The 21,137-nt window shown below is 32.5% G+C and overlaps 1 protein-coding gene across 2 annotated transcripts in view; it reads left to right on the top strand.

Moving 5' to 3' along the window:
• The window catches only part of nAChRbeta2 (nicotinic acetylcholine receptor beta2), a 53,010-nt gene extending 35,667 nt beyond the window's left edge, over window positions 1–17,343 (top strand). Inside the window, exons 11-13 of one of the 2 annotated variants that reach the window (XM_074122099.1) lie at window positions 10,788–10,950; window positions 12,215–16,445; window positions 16,859–17,343. In XM_074122099.1, the coding sequence (XP_073978200.1) occupies window positions 10,788–10,950; window positions 12,215–12,231 (180 nt within the window). In that variant the 3' untranslated portion in view covers window positions 12,232–16,445; window positions 16,859–17,343. Of the gene's footprint in view, window positions 1–10,787; window positions 16,446–16,858 lie in introns of both variants that reach the window. The other variant, XM_074122098.1, reaches the window with a different exon arrangement.
• The last annotated feature ends 3,794 nt before the right edge of the window (window positions 17,344–21,137 follow it).

The following is a 21,137-nucleotide window of genomic DNA, read 5'->3' as shown; positions in this document are numbered from 1 at the left end:
ATTATTATAGTTATTTATTATTTTTATTATAGTTATTTATTATTATTATTTTAGTTATTTATTATTATTATTATAGTTATTTATTATTATTATTATAGTTATTTATTATTATTATTATAGTTATTTATTATTATTATAGTTATTTATTATTATTATTATAGTTATTTATTATTATTATTATTATTATAGTTATTTATTATTATTATTATAGTTATTTATTATTATTATTATTATAGTTATTTATTATTATTATTATTATAGTTATTTATTATTATTATTATTATAGTTATTTATTATTATTATTATTATAGTTATTTATTATTATTATTATTATAGTTATTTATTATTATTATTATAGTTATTTATTATTATTATTATAGTTATTTATTATTATTATTATAGTTATTTATTTATTTTTTTTTTTTTTTTTTTTTTTTTTTTTTTTTTTTTTTTTTTTTTTTTTTGGCGCATCAACAGCTGAGGTTATTAGCGCCCGGAGCTTTTTCCAGTGCACTGCCGGCCTCCGGACAGTGTTCTCTCGTTACAGACAACACTGTCCATCACCGGACAGTGAGCTGTAAGAAGCTCCTAGGAAGAGAAAATCTAAGGGTCAGCTGCTGGATATAGTTATTTATTATTATTATTATAGTTATTTATTATTATTATTATAGTTATTTATTATTATTTTTATTATAGTTATTTATTATTATTATTATTATTTTTGCGCATCAACAGCTGAGGTTATTAGCGCCCAGAGCTTTTTCCAGTGCACTGCCGGTCTCCGGACAGTGTTCTCTCGTTACAGACAACACTGTCTATCACCGGACAGTGAGTTGTAAGAAGCTCCTAGGAAGAGAAAATTTAAGGGTCAGCAGCTGGATTCGAACCCGGGATCTCCGCGTGGGAGTCCAATACGCTAACCGCATAGCTAATCCCTTCCCCATTTATTATTATTATTATTATTATTATTATTATTTTTGCGCATCAACAGCTGAGGTTATTAGCGCCCAGAGCTTTTTCCAGTGCACTGCCGGCCTCCGGACAGTGTTCTCTCGTTACAAACAACACTGTCTATCACCGGACAGTGAGTTGTAAGAAGCTCCTAGGAAGAGAAAATTTAAGGGTCAGCAGCTGGATTCGAACCCGGGATCTCCGCGTGGGAGTCCAATACGCTAACCGCATAGCTAATCCCTTCCCCATTTATTATTATTATTATTATTATTATTTTTGCGCATCAACAGCTGAGGTTATTAGCGCCCAGAGCTTTTTCCAGTGCACTGCCGGCCTCCGGACAGTGTTCTCTCGTTACAAACAACACTGTCTATCACCGGACAGTGAGTTGTAAGAAGCTCCTAGGAAGAGAAAATTTAAGGGTCAGCAGCTGGATTCGAACCCGGGATCTCCGCGTGGGAGTCCAATACGCTAACCGCATAGCTAATCCCTTCCCCATTTATTATTATTATGGTGGGTGAAGTGGAGATTTTCACAAAGCCGGCAATCCGATATCTGGGGGTCATGATAGACACTACGTTGAGTTTCTGGCCCCACATAGCGCATGTGGCGGATAAGGCGGCGGCTATGACAGGCAGATTGGCGATGCTCATGGCAAACACGCATGGCCCACGACCGAGCAAGCGAAAGCTGCTGATGACAGCGGTGAGCTCGGTTCTGCTGTATGGAGCGGAGGTATGGGCTGAAGCACTTCGCTTCACGAAGTATAGAAAGCGGATTGCAGGAGTGCAGCGTAGAGGCGCTTTGCGAGTGGCGTGCGCCTACCGCACGGTGTCTGAACCAGCGGTCATGGTGGTCGCGGGCACCATCCCAATCGACTTACTGGCAGTCGAGCGTAGGCGCCTTTATCTACGGAAAGCGGAGGTATTGCCAAAGGCCAGAAAAAGGCGCGAGGAACGTGCCCGGACGATGGATGCTTGGCAGGAGCGCTGGGATGCGGATGAGCGGGGACGCTGGACAGCGAGACTGATCCGAAACATCAAACCGTGGGTCGAGAGGCAACATGGGGAGGTAAACTATTACCTTACCCAGTTCCTGACGGGGCATGGGTACTTCCGAAAGTACCTCCATAGGATCGGAAAAGCAGAAGAACCTCAATGTACCCACTGCGAGGAATGTGTGGAGGAGGATGCCTACCATGTCTTTTTTGCCTGCAGTCGGTGGGGCGTGGAAAGAAGACGAGCGGCCGATGCAATAGGCGACTTTAGCCCGGAGGACGTCACTCAAAGAATGCTCCGCGAGGAGAGAGGATGGGCAGCAGTGGCTGTGTTTGTTGAGGACGTCCTGAGGAAGAAGAAGTTCGTGGAGAGCACACACCCTCACCAGCAAGTGTCCCGTGCCACTTGAGAGGGAGAAAGAGTAGATGTGGCCTAAAGATGCGGAAGCCCGAAAGGGCAAATAGCAAAGGCCTTCCACGAAGTAATGTGGTAAACGGTTCCGTGGAAGGTTTAGCTAGAAGACGGGGAGGTTTTTAGTGGGTGTGAGTCCCACATCACCAGGACTGGCCCACCTGGTATCCATTAGATTTTACTCCCCGGCAAAAAAAAAAAAAAAAAAAAAAAAAAAAAACAAAAAAAAAAATTATTATTATTACTATTATTATTATTATTTAGAGTGTTTTGAGAACATGGATTCCCCAAAATACCATTCGATACATGTTTGCAATCAATCTAGAATCTAGATGCTTTAAGAATTAAATATATTTCAAAATTCTGTGCTAGAACCTGAAGAATTGCAAGAGAAAGTTATGTTAGTGGGGGCACATAAGGTCTTTTTTTTGCTTTATTCTAATGAAAAAAGTTCTGGCCTGAGTTGGGATTTACATTGGCAAATCCCAGTGAATTTAGTGAGATAAAATCAGGAAACTTTTTTTTTCTGGCAAATTTCAGATTGGATTATTCTTTCCTCGTAAAATTGATCGTGTGTACATTTAACATGACTTCTAAAAGTGGCCAGTTTATATCAAGAGGTTAATGAAATACTTTTTTATTTGGTTTTCAACTAAATTTCGAGTGACAATTTAAGTTTAATTTCGTCAAAACTTGGAATTGAAATTTAATCGTGAAATAGGGTGAAGGGACCAGTAATTGACTGCTTAAGAAAAAATTCGAGTTTAAGGTAGAATAACTTCCGTTATTTTGGCTCCAGGTGTAGGTTGTAAAATTGTACCGCTCCAGTAGGATGTATTTTATTTTATTAATATTTTAAAAGCAGTAAATTCGATCTTTATGTCAACCAAAAATGATTTTTTTTGAAAATTTGTCAATGACCCAGTAATTGACATACCGAATTTTCGGTGGAACCAGTGTTTGACATGGGGTGGGACCAGTAATTGACATACAAATATATTCATGAAACGACATAAGATATGCATTCAAAATCACTTTTAAATCTAAATAAATCACTTAAATCACCTAAATCACTTTTTCAATTGGATTTATAACAAAAATCGGTCTTATTCATAATTAATCAGTTTTTAAATAGGCAAACCTAAATAATCTAATATTTTTCAACATTACGCTATTTTATGCAGTTTTTGACGACCAACCCTTACACAACTGTCCTACTGGACAGTTTTAATTAAGTTCCCCAAGCCAAGACAGGTAATTTGAATAACAGCCCTTACTTTCAATAGTGCCAAGGAGATATTAGCTAACATACATGTTAGATCGTACACAATGTCTGTCGGCTCGCTTTTATCTCTTTCTCTCAACTCTTCCGCTCTCTTATCCTTTAGTTTCCGCTAAATATTTTGTTACTTAAACCTCTTTTTGGGAATTTTTTTTTGGTTCTCACTTTACCAAACTCTCTACTTCCGATTAGACTATGTGGTCACATCCTTGTTTTATCCATTCCGCCTATAACGTTGCTACTGATGGCATCTACGCGTCCTTGGGTTCGCTTTCTAGTGAACCAAATTTCTCCTACGCTTCCCTTCTTTTGGAGCGCTTCGCTAATATTTTCCACAATCTGTGCTGCCAGTGTCATTTGCTTCGAAACCAAACTATCTGAATGTAATTCATTCTTATTTTCTGCATCTAAACAGTATTTGATTGTTTATTATTACTGAGTTACTGAGTTGGGCTCATTTATATATACACTGTGTGCACGTTAATCGCGTCCCGCCTCAGGTTGTAAGCATTCGCACTTACAACAGTAATAAATAAATGAAACATCAATGAAAAAAAAACTAGATTAAAAAGTAAGTAATGTGTAACGTCACTAAGTCACCAACTTCTCCACTTATGTTTAATTTCGCACCTGGTACTTCTCTTGAGGGAGCTTCATTTTTCCCCTGGCCGTTTTATTTGATGGAATTCTATGGTTCAGCCATTTCCTCCCTTTCTTCTTTGGAATGTGGCAAGGACCCAAAACTGAGGGAGAATGAGAGATTTTCAAACTCCGATAAGTGGGCGTCGTTTTTATCATTCACGTTGGCCTCGTGAAACTGTTCGGCGATCTCGACTATTCCAGTTTGTTGTTCATACATTGTTGTTCTGTACAGAATAATCATTCTGCATGCCCTCTTGAAATAAGGCGTACATTTGCTAATTCATTAATTTAAACATATTTTGTTGGAAGTTTTACTATTTATTTTATGTTGCCGATTTTTATCAATGATTTTATTTTACAATGTATTGAATTTTTAATTATAATAAAATTTATCAACCTATCTTATCATTTTCCCTGGAAGTCAATCACTGGTTTCAAAAAAAAAGCTGTAGGACTAGTAATTGACATACATGTCAATTACTGGGCAGATTGCCGTTTCAAGGACCAGTGATTGACAGCCCCATTTTAATCCTCAATGCTTCTTATAATTAAAAAAAAAACTACATAAATGAAATCTACAAGTAATTCTAATTATAACAGAACATTGATAACCACACGAATATATGAACAAATAAACGAAAAATAAGAAAAAAGGAAAATTATTTTCTTATCAATCCTCCTTAGCAACGGCTTGTTTTTTCCTTGGTTTTGAACTTTTAACACAAATAACCTTCCACTGATACCAAGGAACCTTCCAATAATTAATATTTTTCTGGAACTGCTGCCTAAAGGCTTCTCAATAACGAAATTGAAAGAATCACCACTAAAAACGGCTCATATCCCTTATAATACCAGTTTATATCTGGTATGTCAATTACTGGTGCCCAGTCAATTACTGGTCCCTTCACCCTAAATATGTGGTAGATAAATGTATTATCAAACAGTAAAAATATGAACTAACTTTCAATAATTTTGTTTACTTAATCAAAGTTCAAAAGTATGAAGAAATTTTAGAATAGTAATTTGATATACTTGGTATTTTGTATCAATGTTTTATTGATTCAAGTTTGGGATGATTTAAACTCACTTCGCTTGGTGCTAACCTTTGATATTTAACCAACTGTCAAGATATTTTGGAACGCCACAACTTAATCGATCAACAAAAAATGATTATTGTTGTTCATTGTTTTTGGTGACTGATTTATAGTTTCAATAGGATGAAAAAATAAATGCCATTTCAGTCGAGTAAAATTTATTTTGCCGAGCTTTCGACCTAGGGACTAGATCATCTTCAGGGCTAGTTTACAAAGTAATACTTTAACATTTCAGGGTTGGTGTTTCTAAACTAGCCCTAAAGATGACCTAGTCCCTAGGTCGAAAGCTCGGCAAAATAAATTTTACTCGACTGAAATGGCATTTATTTTTTCATCCTATTAAAAATGATTATGTATATTAAGGAAAAATATAAATACTTTAATGAATTGCAAAACTTATTATTTGAAAAAAATTGTGTCTAGTAAGAAAAAAAAAAAATGTAAGCGCTATCTGGTTTGCGTTAAATAACCAGCTTTTCTCTCTTTTTCGACAGATTTTTACCAGTAACAAAACTTTCTATCAGGGAAATAATATTTACAATTTTCACTATTATAATATTTTATTTATATTTTAGTACCAATGTAAACCCAAAATGCTGATGGTGGTAAGGTTATTCATCAATACTAAAACGTGACCAAATTTATAATATTGTAGAATTAACAGATAACTCCCAATGGTCCTTCACTTCCATAACATATTCAAAATAATCCCAAAACTAATTTACATTCAAATCGAATTCTTTATGTGGCTCAGAAGGTTTTCTACACTTTATTTTTCTCTACTTTTTCATGTTTTACACCACTTCTTTCAAAAAATAAAAGATTTTTGTGTGTGTGTGTGTGTGTGTGCTGTTTCGACTTTATTTTTAACTAAAATAATTTAAAAAGTACTTCATGGATATTAGTTAGAGCTATATTTTAGGTTTAGATTTATAACTTGCGAAAGAGTTGATTTACTAACTATTCCGTTTTTATTTTATCGAATTGCCTTTAAGTCAGATCTCTGCATAGCTCACATTTTTCAGAGTTATGCTCTCTTATCTTCTGAGGGGAATGAACTACTGCTTAATCTGCACAAACCATTTATTCATAGGCGTACGGTGTAAATGTTACATACCATATTTTAACATCTTAAGACTCCTTCCCGCATCGACTTCATTCCCATTTCTGTCAGAATTTCTTCTTCCAGAAGTTCATTCCTACTACCTTTATCCTTGAATATACTTTCTTATTCGAAGTCCAAGTTTCAGCCCATTTCGTCAATATCATCCCAATGATGGAATAGAAAATTCTTATTTTATTTTTGTTTCTTTAGGAAGTGGCTCCCACTGTACTGAATAGAAGCATCCTATTGGTCTCTTATCTTGCTCATTTCTTCCTGTATCTAATGTCTGCTGTTAGTATTTTTCGGCACTACGTACTTCGAGATTTTCATTCCTGCTGTTACCAACAGCTAAATAATCCCTCTTATTTATCCTCATCCTACTGCATTCCCGATATTGAGTTTCTAGCCTCCTGTATAAATCATCAGCAAAGTACCACATATTGAAGTATTCAGATTACTGGAATTCCCACGAGACAGCATTCTTTCTCCCATCCTGTACATCGCATATATTGCAGATGTTACTACCCAATCTAACGCCTTACTTAATCACTATCTAACACGACAACGCCATTCTCTCAGAACTGTGGTTCTCAACCTTTCTAATGGCGTGACCCCGCGATACAGTTCCTCATGTTGCGGTGACCCCAAACCAAAGAATAATTTTGGTGGCTACTTCATAACTGTAATTTTGCTACAGCTATGATTCTCATTGCTACAAATCAAACATAATTTAAACATAGTGATTAATCACAAAAACAATATTTAATTATACAGGGTGATCCATTTAAGGGGTTATAGGCAGTCAGAGGCGCCAAAAAAATCATTTTTTTAATTTTTTTGGGGGGAAAAAGTGTTTACTTTTTTATTCGGGAACTTTTGCGTCATATCAGTCTATGTTTAAAGAACTTATTGTAATTTTTTCGTTACAAATTAATAATAATTGTACTAATGGCGAATATTTTAATGCAACATGTCAAAAAAATGCAACCCTCTCGTGGACATGATATCTTGAGACTGGGTCATCTGAAATAAAAATTTCGAAAAGATTTCGTTAGTAGATGACTTTATCTCGTACTTGAACGAAGGATTTAGAAAAAAATTGAATTTTTAATTTTTGGGACTTTAAAGTTTGAGTCACGATTTTCACTAAAAAAATTGACCATTTTATGTTTGTAAAACAAGTTCTATTCATTGAAAAAAAAAATCCTTCGTCCAAGTACGATTTTAATATGTGTAAAAGAAATACGTAAAATTTCAAAAAGATCGGTGCAGTAGATTTTGAGATATCGTGTCCACCGACTTTGAAAACGTAGTTTTGAGAAAAACGCGTTTAAAGTTTTCAGTGGTTAAAGGTTTGCGAATAAAACCTGGATAATCTTTTTTTTTTTCAACTTTCACAGTGTCATCGATTCCAGGCCCATAAAATAAGTCCTCCATGTCTTCCAAAATGTCCAAGTTTTCCGATTTCTGCTGACTGCGTAGGATTCTTGCCTCCCGCGTAGCAAGTTGAGCTCTGTGCTCAGCGATGGTAATTCGAACGGTCGGGGCTTGTAAATACTTTCACTCTTACAATTTTGCTCGGATCGACTTGAAATTTTAGGACAACATTCCTGAGATACTATACTTTAATATTTAAAAAAAAAAATCGATTTTTTCAAATTTCTGACTGCCTATAACCCCTTAAAACGCTCCAATCGCTGATAACTTTTTAGGGGAGCAGAATTCCGGAAAAACCCACGAAGTAAACTATGGTTTTTTTGGTCTAGTTTTCAACCATCTAGTAACCATCACATCATTTTAACATACGCCTTATGCAAGACTTCTTGACCTACTATTGCGGCGAGAATCTCATACTGGGTGCATTAAAATGATGTGATGATTGCTTTTATTTGATGATAATACAAATTTATCCTGATTCACCAACAACCATTACATTACACTACATGTTTTAAAATCTTCAATTACTATTACTTTTGTTCTTTGCGTCACAAATAACATTTTTTGCTGTCAGAGGACCTCCCAAAACGTGTATTTCTAGTGGAAAATTAATATTGAAAACCGTTCACGAATTGTAACTTTGATCTTAAATATCTCGACAAATATTAGGGATATCGAAACGGGATTAACGTCACAGTTTTTTATGTAGTTTTCATAATCATTGTCAAAACCAGTGGTCCTTATGAAACCTCAATCAGGTTTTTGGCCGTAACTCCGTCAAAAATAAAGATACATCATCGGGGGTGGAAAATTTGAAAACTAGACAAAAAAAAACATATAGTTTACTTCGTGGGTTTTTTTCGAAATTCCGCTTTCCTAAAAAGTTATTAGCGATTGGTGCGTTTTAAATGAATCACCCTGCATATTGAGAAATATTTATTACTAATTCCAATAAATAACATTAACAGCCATAACGGCGTGCGTTCCAGCTGAATATCGTCGCTGCAGCCGGTAGCGCGGCTTCACAGCGGCTAAAGCCATCGGGAAATACGTATTTTCCGATGGCTTTAAGCGATCCCTGTGTTTTGGTCGTTCGACCCCCGCCGGGGTCGCGACCCACAGGTTTGAGAACCGTTGTCTCAGAACCACCTGGAAACCTTCAATTCCTTCTTCTCAGTCTAATCGAAAGCTGGCGTTTAACCAATTGGCGCTTAAAAATTAATTAAAACAAAGGTGTTCGCATAACTTTCACCGTATTTAAGCGGAAAAACGTGCCCAAATGGGTACTTACTTAACAATCCGATACATATCTCGAACGCTACATGGGTTTCTACTTGGACAGTAGACTCACATGGAACCAACTCACTAGAATTAAAGAAAACAACTAAACAAAATGTGCGGACAACTAAGACGCATGATTGTACCAAAATCTAATCTAAGCAGCCGGGATATAAACCCATCTGAATTTAAATTCATTATATTTTTATACTTTGCCTGTTGTACGAGGGTCGTTTGAAAAGTCCGTGCAAAGTCAGAGAGATAGCACTACTGGCGCGTATCGAGGTTATGTTTAGTTAGTAGCATCTCTTGGAAGAACACACACCAAGTTTCAGCCAGATCGGTCTATTTCTTTGTGTTTGGCATTCGTTTGAATCGAGGAAGTCGAGTGATTTTCAAAAAATGGACGAAAAAGAATTTCGTGTGTTGATTAAACACTACTTTATGAAAGGCAAAACGCCTCAGGAGACTAAAGAGAAGCTTGATAAACATTATGGTGACTCTGCACCTTCGATTAGAACAGTTTATAAGTGGTTTCAAAATTTTCGGAGTGGCCATATGGGCACAAGTGACGCTGAACGTTCTGGACGCCCTGTTGAGGTTACTACTCCAGAAATCATTGATAAAATCCATGATATGGTGATGGATGACAGAAGAGTGAAGGTGCGTGAGATTGCTAGTGCTGTGGGCATCTCGAATGAACGGGTACATAATATTTTGCATCAACATTTGGACATGACAAAGCTATCCGCAAGATGGGTGCCGCGATTGCTCACGCTTGACCAAAAACGAAATCGTGTGAAGTGTTGCAAGGACGGTTTGCAGCTGTTCCAGAAGAATCCGCAGGACTTTAAGCGTCGTTTCGTCACTGTGGATGAAACATGGATAAATCACTACACTCCTGAGACCAAAGAACAATCTAAACAATGGGTTACCAAGGGGGAATCTGCGCCAAAAAAAAGGCGAAGACCGTTCCTTCGGCCGGAAAGATTATGGCGACTGTCTTTTGGGATTCGCAAGGAATAATCCTCATCGACTATCTGGAAAAGGGTAAAACTATTACAGGTGCATATTATTCATCGTTATTGGACCGTTTGAAAACCGAGCTGCAAGAAAAACGCCCACGATTGGCCCACAAAAAAGTCCTTTTCCATCACGACAACGTACCAGCTCACACCTCAGCAGTTGTGGTCGCAAAATTAATAGAAATAGGGTTCCAACTCGTTTTACATCCCCCCTATTCTCCAGACTTGACTCCCTCGGACTACTATTTGTTGCCCAATATGAAGAAATGGCTGGTGGGAAAAAGATTTTATTCAAACGAGGAGGTGATTGCAGAAACGAATGGCTATTTTTCAGACTTGGACAAATCCTATTATTCGGAAGGGATCAACAAACTAGAGCAGCGTTGGAGGAAGTGTAAAAGCCTAAAAGGAGACTATGTTGAAAAATAAAAAAGGTTTACCCCAAAAAATTAAGTAGTTTTTATTTTTGCACGGACTTTCCAAACGACCCTCGTATACGTGAATTACACAAGTAGCAATGAAATGAAAATAAAATAAAAATCCACTATTTTTTTCTATTTTCAGATTGTCGAAGATTGGAAATATATATCAATGGTACTAGACAGATTTTTCTTATGGGTGTTCTCAATTGCTTGCTTAGGAGGTACCTTTGGTATAATATTTCAAGCACCATCATTATATGACCAAAGGATTCCAATCGACCAACGTTTATCAGAAATACCATTTCGTAAGAATAACCTACAATTACCTACTCCTGCTGAATATTTTGAAAAACATGATTTATAAAATTTAATTTCTAGAAGAATACGAGTATGTAGTTTGGTTGAATTTATTTTCAAACTGCTCTTGGTTTTTTTTGTTTTTTGTTTTATTTAATTAATTTGTTTTATTCATTTATAGAAAAAATAGTTATTCAGATTCCTTTTATTCAGCAATTGTAAGCATGTTTATGTTCTTAATAATTAAATAAATTATAATTCTAGAATCAACTTAAAGTAGCCAAGTAAATAATAAATTCCTAATCGTTATGTACTAATTATTAAAGAATAAATATTTTTATGTTATTTTATAATTATGAGAGAAGTTGTAAATGTGTTATATAGTTCTAATTAGTTAATTATTTTACATTTTAATAATTTAACCATAATAAAACTTTACCATAATCATTCTACCAGTACTCGTTATTGACGATAGATGGCACTTGCGGCGGTGGAATTGTTAAGAAATAGAAATTTATTAAATTTAATGAATAATTGAGAGATAAAAAAGATATTTTAAAAGATATTTGCAAACAGCAGAATTAGATTAGATAAACGTAGGAGAAGGTGAAGTTGTGTTGTACAATTTTATCGTTGGGTGATGCTCCACCGGTCTGAGTTGGTAGAATAATCCTGAAAGCAGAAAAAGTAGGTACCCTAAAATAATCTTGGGCTATTCAACTAGCACTCTCGTACCCTTTAAATAGAAACTTCAGGAATCATTGAAGCCTTGAAAATTTATAATAATCATGTGAACAGAGCTCAGCAACCGGACCAATAATTTCAATATCGTTAATTTTATCCGTCGCATGTTTATTGTATCACTGACCTGTTTCGAATTTTCATTTATCACTAGAGGTATATTATTAGTTTGATTTGATATCAGAATAATGTTGCTACAGATAATGAATCCAAAGTTTAATTTAACTGACTAAACGACAACAAAAACCATTTTCGCAAGTGCCAGATGAAACTTCCATTTTTTACTGCATTGCCTATTAAAGTTATGCATGAAAGAATTGGAAAAATCCATATATTTATTTAATATTTCATAAATAATTTATATTAATACTTATTTATTTTTAATCTTTTGTAGCGAGAATAAATTTTTAGTAATATTTAATGAGTTTGAGTAAAATTTATGTTAAAATGAATTTGAAAGTTTCAATTTTTTTTATTTTATTTTAATTATTTTTTCTTTTTATTCTGGTATTCATCAATGACAACTATAAGTTAAACACACACAGTAGATGGGCAAGATTAAGGGATTACATTGAAGAAAGGTAGTTGGTGCCAGTCTCAGGTGTGAGAAGTGAAAACTTCAGAAATCAGACCCATCAGTGTGGATTTAAAGGAGGTTTACTGTTCCACCAACTAGCATTAACGGGTAAAATATAATAAATATAAAACATTAAACATGTATAATATATTTTTTTCGCTTTCTGAGCACCTAATTATAATTGGTAATTTTTCTATATTTTACAAGCAGCTCAAATTTAACTGTCACAATTTTTAAAGGATTGTTGTGATCTTATTAACTATAATTTTTGTTATTAATGCTTTTAACTATAATTTTATTCAATCAACAAACGTTAGCATAATTTTTTTAATGCTCGTTTTAAATTTAATACCTTGTAATGTTAGTGTTATCCTCTGAAATATTTAAAAAGCAGATTGTAAGCATAATCTATCCTTCAGAAAAAGTAAGCTTCCTCTATAAGCTAAGTAAGAAACCGTAGAGATTTCTTTTTTATAGATTAATAATAATAAATTATTGACAAATATCAAAGAATAAAGCAATTTTTTGTTTTTGAAGTAAATTAGGGATTATTCAATCTCAAGAATGGGCTTCTTAAAGCCAAAGCAGTTAGCAACATGTTAAATTAGTTACAATGCTTAAACTTCCACAAGCAGCATCCATGCTATACTAATTTCCAAATATTATTTAATTTGTTGAAAGATATTCTTTTCTATTTACCTACTATAATACGATTATTTCAAGTATTTACACAATTTGTTCAGATAAGTATTGTGATCTGAATTTGGAATGTGCTTATTTCATAAAATGCTCATTTATTTGTAATACGATTGTACTATTAAAAAATAATATATTCTGACTCTTAAGTAAAATATGTAAATAATGTTTAAAAATAATTACCATAAACTTTTTTTTGTGCTTCCTTATGCATTAAAATATTTTCATTGATGAGGTTTTATATGGAAAAAATTTTACCGAAACTATACAAAAATAAACTTTATATAACTAAATATATCATGTTATAATTTACTACAAATATTTTAAAACGTGAGTAAAGTGCAAAATAATGGTAAAACAAGATTTTTTGTCTACTTCATTTTGTTTTCATTTGTGTGGATTAATTTCAATTTGTAACAATAAATTTGAAAAAAGCATATTCATTGTTATAAATATCCTATATTGCACTTGTATTTTACCAAACATCCAGCTCTGATGTCGAAGGTGTTACAATCGTTTTAACCAACCCAAAATCTCGTAAATCGAATTGAAAGTCTTTAGTTTGTAATAGAAGATAATGAAAAAAAATATATTATATTCATTTTATAGAACTTATGGTTATGCTGCATGTAAAATTAACAAAAATAAATACAGGGTTAATTATACAGTATTTTTTAATTGGTCGTTGGACGTAAAGCCTGCAGGAAAAAATAGGCAATTACTTTACTTTACTTGCAGTAATTTTTTGCGGTGTTTTAAATGTTGCGAATATTCTTTTAGAAAAGAGTAAGGCAGAATTAAAATTTAATATAAATTGCAAATAGAAATGCAAGTGATATTATTTGTAATTATTATTATTATTTAGTGTTTTTTAAAAAAAAACGTAAGTTTTAGATGTAAGTTAGATTTCGGATTATGAATTCTTAAAGTGGCATCATTAGATGAGGCAGATGTCGATTATGTATGCTATTAAGACCATAATAGGTCACTTTGGAACTACTATGATAGGTATATTACAATACAATGAAGACAGTGTACTACTGATGGTTGATCAAGATTCGAAAATTCAAGATTGGTTGAAAAAAATAGCCCCAAATAGCTGAAAAAGGGGTGATAACGTAACAATATCTCAAAATTAAGTATTAGTATAAATATTGTTTTCAGTTCTCCTGAGTATAAATAAAAAATTAACGTATTACAAAGTCTACTTTTATTAAAATTTCTCAAAAACGAAGAATTGCCGTAAGGCCTTTCGAGATTCCGATATATAATATTTTATTTTAGGTGCGTTTATGTCTGAGGTATTTAAAAGTATTTTTCAGGGCAATGGGAGCCTTCGAACAGCGTTCTTAAAGACAATAAAGTTTGTATTAAAATTTACCAATGATTGTTCCTAATACATCAATAAAAAAAAAATAAATAAAAAAAAAAATGAGTTCTTATTTAGTAGATGAAATTCTGGCCACGATCGAGTACAATCAGTGTAGTAAACTGTTGTAGAGAGGAGGATGTTCAAGAGAGAATGGTTTGTATGCGTTATGAAGAAAGGGTATCTCTAATACTGACAAAGGAAATAAGCTCCCAGCGGTCAGAAAAATAGTGAGCTTTCTTTTACTATCCGACCGATATTCTACCAACACAGAATACTAAACTATCACAAGTAGAACACAATAAAACCAAATAGAGTCTTTTAAAAATATTACTGGTATTAAAGTAAAGCTAATATTGATCAAATAAAATATTTTTGTTTGAAAGCAAGGCAATAAATAAGATGCATATGTTTATCAATATATTGTTTAGAAATATTATATATTTACAATAAATATCATTCCTGCTGGACACTTCTAAGTGATAATAAAGATGAAATTGCAAAAATTGGTAAAGAATAAATTTTTTATTGACTTCCAATTTTATTGCTCCTGACATTATTTTTACGACAGTATTCATAAAAAATAAAAGTTCAGTTAAGTAAAAGCTAGTAATGGAGACTGTCAGGGAATCCTCACAGTGTTAAAGAATTGAAAGGTCTTTTGATTGGGTGACTGGGTGCGAAAGAATTGGAACAAGGATCGCATTGAAAAGGCATTTTTTGGAAACTTTTTGCTAGTTGAAATAATATTGATAAAATCGAATTATATTTAAACAAAAACAAAAAAATGTTCTAAAATCACAGATTACATAATCTGATCTAAATAGTCCCAAATAAACGATGTCATCACTTGAGGCAGGCTCATATCATAATGTATCTAAACTGTAGAAAGGAACTACAAGGTACCGTTGATTCAAAAAAGTGAAAGAGCAACATTTAAATGGGAATTGCCTCTTTAAGAACTGAAATAATGAGCATATAGTATTAGTCAGATGAAAGATTTAACGCTATAATGGAAAGCATCAATAAGGGCCAAAAATATTCTCAATTTTTTTATATTAATAAAAAATAAATACACCTACAAATAATAACTAAACTTTGCTTAAAATATATATATATATATATACCCCACTTCTGAGGTAGACATTTGCGCCAGCTCCTGTCACAATTAATAAATTGGTAGTTTTTTGATGATAGGCCAATAAAATCGCAGAATACTTTTTTTCCATAGAATTAATCAGAACCAAAGCGAAATGGTTTTTATTATTTTTTTTACGTGAATTAGACTTATCATTTACTACTTTGACTTCTAAATTCTGAAAGCTTAGGACTTCTTTTCAATCTTTGAATTATAGATAGCAAATTTAGCATTAGCTAATTTTCTTTTCAGAACGCGATTATTATTCGGTTGGTCTGCTTCAGGAGCAAAAGTAAGTTTGGTCTGAACAAATTATCTGCCCCTTATTTTACCAAGCAGATCTATGGAGATGCGTCCCACAGTAACTACAGCTCTACTCACCGAATTATAAATTTGTAATTTTGAGGAAAAAGGCACATCCTTATTAAATATTAAATTATTAAAAGAGTTAAGCACATATCTGGCCTTCGGAATTCTATCATTAACATTCGCCCACAAATTCAATTATTTGAGCCCTCTCTATTAAGCTGCCGTCTTCCCACCACAAAAAAAATTTAAGCTGGGAAACAATTTAGTGCTTTTTATGTGCTAATTAGTTGCTTTTGTTGCTAACTTGCTAACTGTCAAAGTATTTCAATTATCTACTTTATTCCTCCCAAACTTGCACCGCGCTTGGCTCTATTCTCCTCTCCAATTTACTAAAAAAATAGTTGTTCAGACATATGTGATACCAAATTGTTCTAGAACACTTTTTATCGAAACATACCAGAATCTGATATTGTACCAGGTTAGCTTAATAGTTACTATTTTCTAAACTTGAGGGAATTAAAAGAATCTTTTTGATTCAATGAACTAATCCATATATGAACGGCTCTGAGAAGCCAAGTTAGAATCAGCTGATTTAAAGTGTTGCAAGGGCGGTGTATTTGTACTGTGAACTACGTCACCTTCGTCTGTACTTGAGAATTACAGAAATAACAAGGTAATTACTTCTTTTATTAACTATCAAGCTTATTCAAATAATGTGTATTCCTTGCTGGAATTATGGAATGTAAAGGATCTTGTATAATATTTTCTAAGAACATCACATTTTTTAATTACATAACTCTAACCTAAATCATGTAATGTTGTTAATTTTGTAGAATACCTTTATTTATTATTCAGAATTAAGTTCATATCATCTCTAATACGTAACAAGAGTTTCTTTACAAATGTGGTACAATTAAAGTTTTGAAGAGACGTTAAATTTTCAAACTATTTAAAAAAACATGTTCCACTTTTGTCTTTTTTTTTTTTGCTAACGCCTTACTGGTATTTGAAAATAAATATTTCAACGCATAAAGATCTTTCATTTATCATGTGACGCTCTTTGTAATTTTTATTTTTTAATTTCAGAAAATGAGTTTACTAAGGTCAACATTAACTCCACTTGCACGCAATTATCGATCAATTGTAAGTTCATCTGCTTCTAGAAGTTCACTCAAAGAAGTCCATCCTGGCTATAAACAGATGCAAGTTAAAGCTGGTAGATTCAACGTAGAGGATGGAAATCCAAGTTTTATAAAGGGTGGAATCTTCGATAGAATTATGTACAGGCTAACAATGGGCTTATGTGCCACCGCATTTGTCTGGGATTGTGTTTTATATTATGAGTTGTCTTTAAGGTGAATTTATTAAATTAATATTTGTGTAATGGTAGAGTCAGATTTTGGGTATAGTAATGTGTATCAATCATATGCTTTAATGCAGCTATTTTTATTTCACATTCCGCCGAGCATTTATTTTGTGTTACTGTCATTTACAGTTTTAAGTTTCTGGCAGTAAGCCAAAACTCTGTATTAACTTCTAAAGCATTTATTAAACTCTTAGCTGGCATTCTATTTTATCTAATCCTTGCCTCCTCCTTTCTTTTTGCATTTCAGTAGTACTGCACCAATACTGGAAAAAATTATGTTTAATATGTATGTTAGTAGCATACAGTACAGTTACATTACCTTCAATATATTGAAGGATTTCGCTGAAGAAAGGATTAATGTGTAAATTTATTAGCGCTCCAGATGTTTTGAAAAATAAAGCATTGTAAAATACGTTTCGTCAGTGAACCAGTTCCGTATAAAAATTGACATTTTCATACTTTTTTTCGTTGTACACTAAATTTTAATGTTCTTAGTTCACTTTTGAGAAACAGAAGTATTTTAATTCCCAAAAATCTGCATTGAGGAATCGGTCTTTTTTTTTTGTATTCAATAGCTATTTCTACTCATTGCCCCCAAAAAAATCGTATTGGTAATCTCTCCATTATCATTAATTTGTAAAATTAGGCCTGATCACATGCGGAATACATTGCAAAAGAAACGCTCAATTCTGCCTATTTTAGTCACCGCCTGTTGACTGTCTTCATACTTCCCAAAATTGTTACGATTTTTTTTTTCATTATACCCTGCCGTCGTGCTAAATATTTGTACTTAATACCTAACATTTTTACCCATTTTTAAGGTTGTTAATGATTTTTTATTTTAACTTAAAAAATATTATTGATCAACTAACATAATATAGATTGTGTACAAGTATATACAGTTTGCTAAACATTTTCAAGCAGATTCAAACAATTTCAAGTGATAATTTTGTGACTATTTAATTGGCCGTTATTATAAAAAACATTTTAATTATAGTATAAATTCTCCCGATAGGAAAATTTTTAATACAGCTCATTTTTTTTACAGAAAAAGCGTATCAGGGATCAATGAAATAATATTTTTAAATGACACATTTGTAATTAAAAATACTCCTTTTAGAATTTGACCTGATTTCCAACTTAAAGATTTATTTTGCATTATTGTAAAATTAATGTAGGGTTTGATATTTTTTTTTTTTTTTGTTAATTTTTGATTCAAACTTTGAAATTAAGCATTAAACGTTTTTTCGGAAGAGTTTTAGTCATATTAAACTAGCACTGAGTGCTTCTCACTCAATGGAATTGTGTATACAGATTTATTTTAAGTTTTTTTATCAACCATCCAACATCCGTCATCAGCTTGAATAAAGACTTGAAATCCGTTTGAATAATTATGACGGATGTTACAGATGAAAAGATGTAGCGGCTACTTTCCTTAATTATATAATTTTTTGGTTATTTCTGCAAATTAAGAGATAATGTTCGTTGAAGGAAAGGAGGTTAAAAAAACCTTCAAAAGGAAAAGGAGAAAAAAACTTTAATTGCTTTTTTGTTTTTAGCTCTACGACCAGTTCAACAGGGGCAAGAGTTCAAGTAACATCAACAGAAGCATTGAAATATTAAATTTCAAAGAATTTAAACATTGGTTTTCGGATTTTTGTTAAATAAAAGTGATGGAATATCTTAAAAGTTCTTAATGTTTTGTCATTTCAAGTTTAATGTTATAAGTTATTTTATTAAGTTTTATGTTATTTTATTTACTTGCAATGATGAGTAAATTAGTGTGCCAGCCAGTTTTCCAGCGAAGTCAGTGGAAGTTCGGATACCCGAACTAAACAACACAAAAGAACTCAATACTTACTCTTTATACTATTCATTTCAGTGCCTGTTGAAATAGTTTGTTTCAGGATAGGTGAGTATATCTAACTCAGTTTTGAGTACTCACAAGCTAACATTGCTAACTTACTCGTTATCACAACATAAGATTCACAATTACACATTACAGCAATACAGTTGGCTACAGTTAATTTCTGAAGAAATTGCTTGAGTCTGGGAGCTTTTCCTACTAATCTGATACAATGGTGTGTACTAAATAGCTCTTGAGTTATCGTTTCTAATATTTTTGAACACACTCTTAAGAGCGAACAGGCCACCTCAGCTCAGTATAATATAAATAAATAAATAGCTTATTTGTAAACTAATTCTAAGCATCCTTTAAATGGGCAATCATAGCATCTTAAACCCTGTGCATAAGCTACTTGTTTTTGTTCTCTCTAAAACTTTGAGCCTAATTTTAAAAAAAGGGAAAGATTTATTTAATTATCTAATGCAACAGTTTTATCGTCTGTTTGAAATGTTTTAGGTATAAAAAAAGTTCTAAAAATTAACTCTAGAAGAAAGAAGGGTTCAAACATGTTAATTTCTAATCATATATCTTGCAAATTGATCCAACGCCACAGCCTCAAGCTGAAATTATATACTCTAAGAATCTTTAGGATTATAAGCACAAACATTTTCGACGAACTCTTCACAAAGATGTCTAGGCGCCACGGTAGCCGAGCGGTTAGAGGCGAGACCTGCAAAGCTAATATGTATTGTGGTACTGGGTTCGATTCCCGGTCTAATAGGCCTTGGATTTTATTTAATGGTTAATAAAAGAGATTTTCAGTAAAGTACGTTTGCTATTCGCCTCCGTCCACGACACCTAATTGGTAGTTGGACGTTAAGCCCCGCCTGAAAAAATAGGCGATTACTTTACTTTTTTTACAAAGATGTCTTTGGCATGCCCTACTCTCTGCTGTTGTTACTGTTGATTTCTTCGTATTGTGAGATGAAACTTGCTTGCTCTCATCTTCCGAAGGTGAAGCAATTTCGTTTGCTCAAAATGATTTTTAGTAGGTTTATACTGTTAAGAGATAATACTTACCAAAATTTTAGATAGTACCTTAGATTGTACTTATTTTTAGGTGATATTTTATGAGCAATTTTTTTTATATCTGCCATATCTGGAAAAATCAGTTGAAGGTTTATTTACTTGAGTTTTCTTATTGCTGAATCGGGCATAATTTTTAATATTTTATTGGTAACTGTTTTACTAAAATAATTTGGTGAGAAGTTTAGATTTTTTTTTAGGTTTATTACCATTTTAGGATTTACATACAACATATAAATCTTTATTATTGTTTACGTTATCTCTCTCTTCTTATAAATAAGTTAGTTCTTTATCAAGTTATAATAATATTTAAAAAGGTGGGGCTTTTGTATTTTTGTGTAGAAATAAATTATAGGAAAAAATTCTGTGGACATTTTGATGATTGTAAGAGTAGTCTTCTAAATTTATAATTGGTAATTTTTCTTATAATTTAGTAGCTTTTGAAGAACTATAAAAATTATTATGTTATTGGGAATGTACTGATCTATTGAAAAATGCGAACAATAAAAAATAAAATAACTTTTTGCAAATGAACATCAAATATATTTTTCTAAATTATCATAAATATCAATAAATTTATTTCTTAATATTAAAATTTAATTTACAAGTTTGTTAATTTTGCTAAAGCATCTGAAATAGTTATAATTGAAATATTTTTTTCTTGCGATATTTTACATTAAATCTAATTTGTTAATTTTCTTCAATATTATTTTAATTCAAAAAGGTTGATGACATATTAATAATATGAAATAGATTTAACAAATTAAAAAATTGAAGAGACTACATTATCAAGGATACTGATGAAGGATTGATTTTTTTAATATGTTAGCTATGTTAAAAAAATCCCCCAATAAGATCTACAATTCAATGATCTTTTATTTATTTATTTTTCTTTGAAAGTTTTAAACAGTACATCAGTTTTTTATTATTATTATTATTATTATTATTATTTCAAACTATTCATCGAATACTGTACACAAATTTTACATGAAGCACTTTTTTTTGGGCTTGTACGTTTAATGTTCGACTTATCAGTTAGGTTTCTTTTCTTAAAAAAACTCTTAAAC

Source organism: Rhodnius prolixus, unplaced genomic scaffold (genome assembly GCF_049639745.1).
Source record: "Rhodnius prolixus isolate KJV_2025 unplaced genomic scaffold, Rpr scaffold_8, whole genome shotgun sequence".
NCBI classification, from domain to species: Eukaryota; Metazoa; Arthropoda; class Insecta; order Hemiptera; family Reduviidae; genus Rhodnius; species Rhodnius prolixus.
This window is presented reverse-complemented; position numbering and strand designations above follow the sequence as displayed.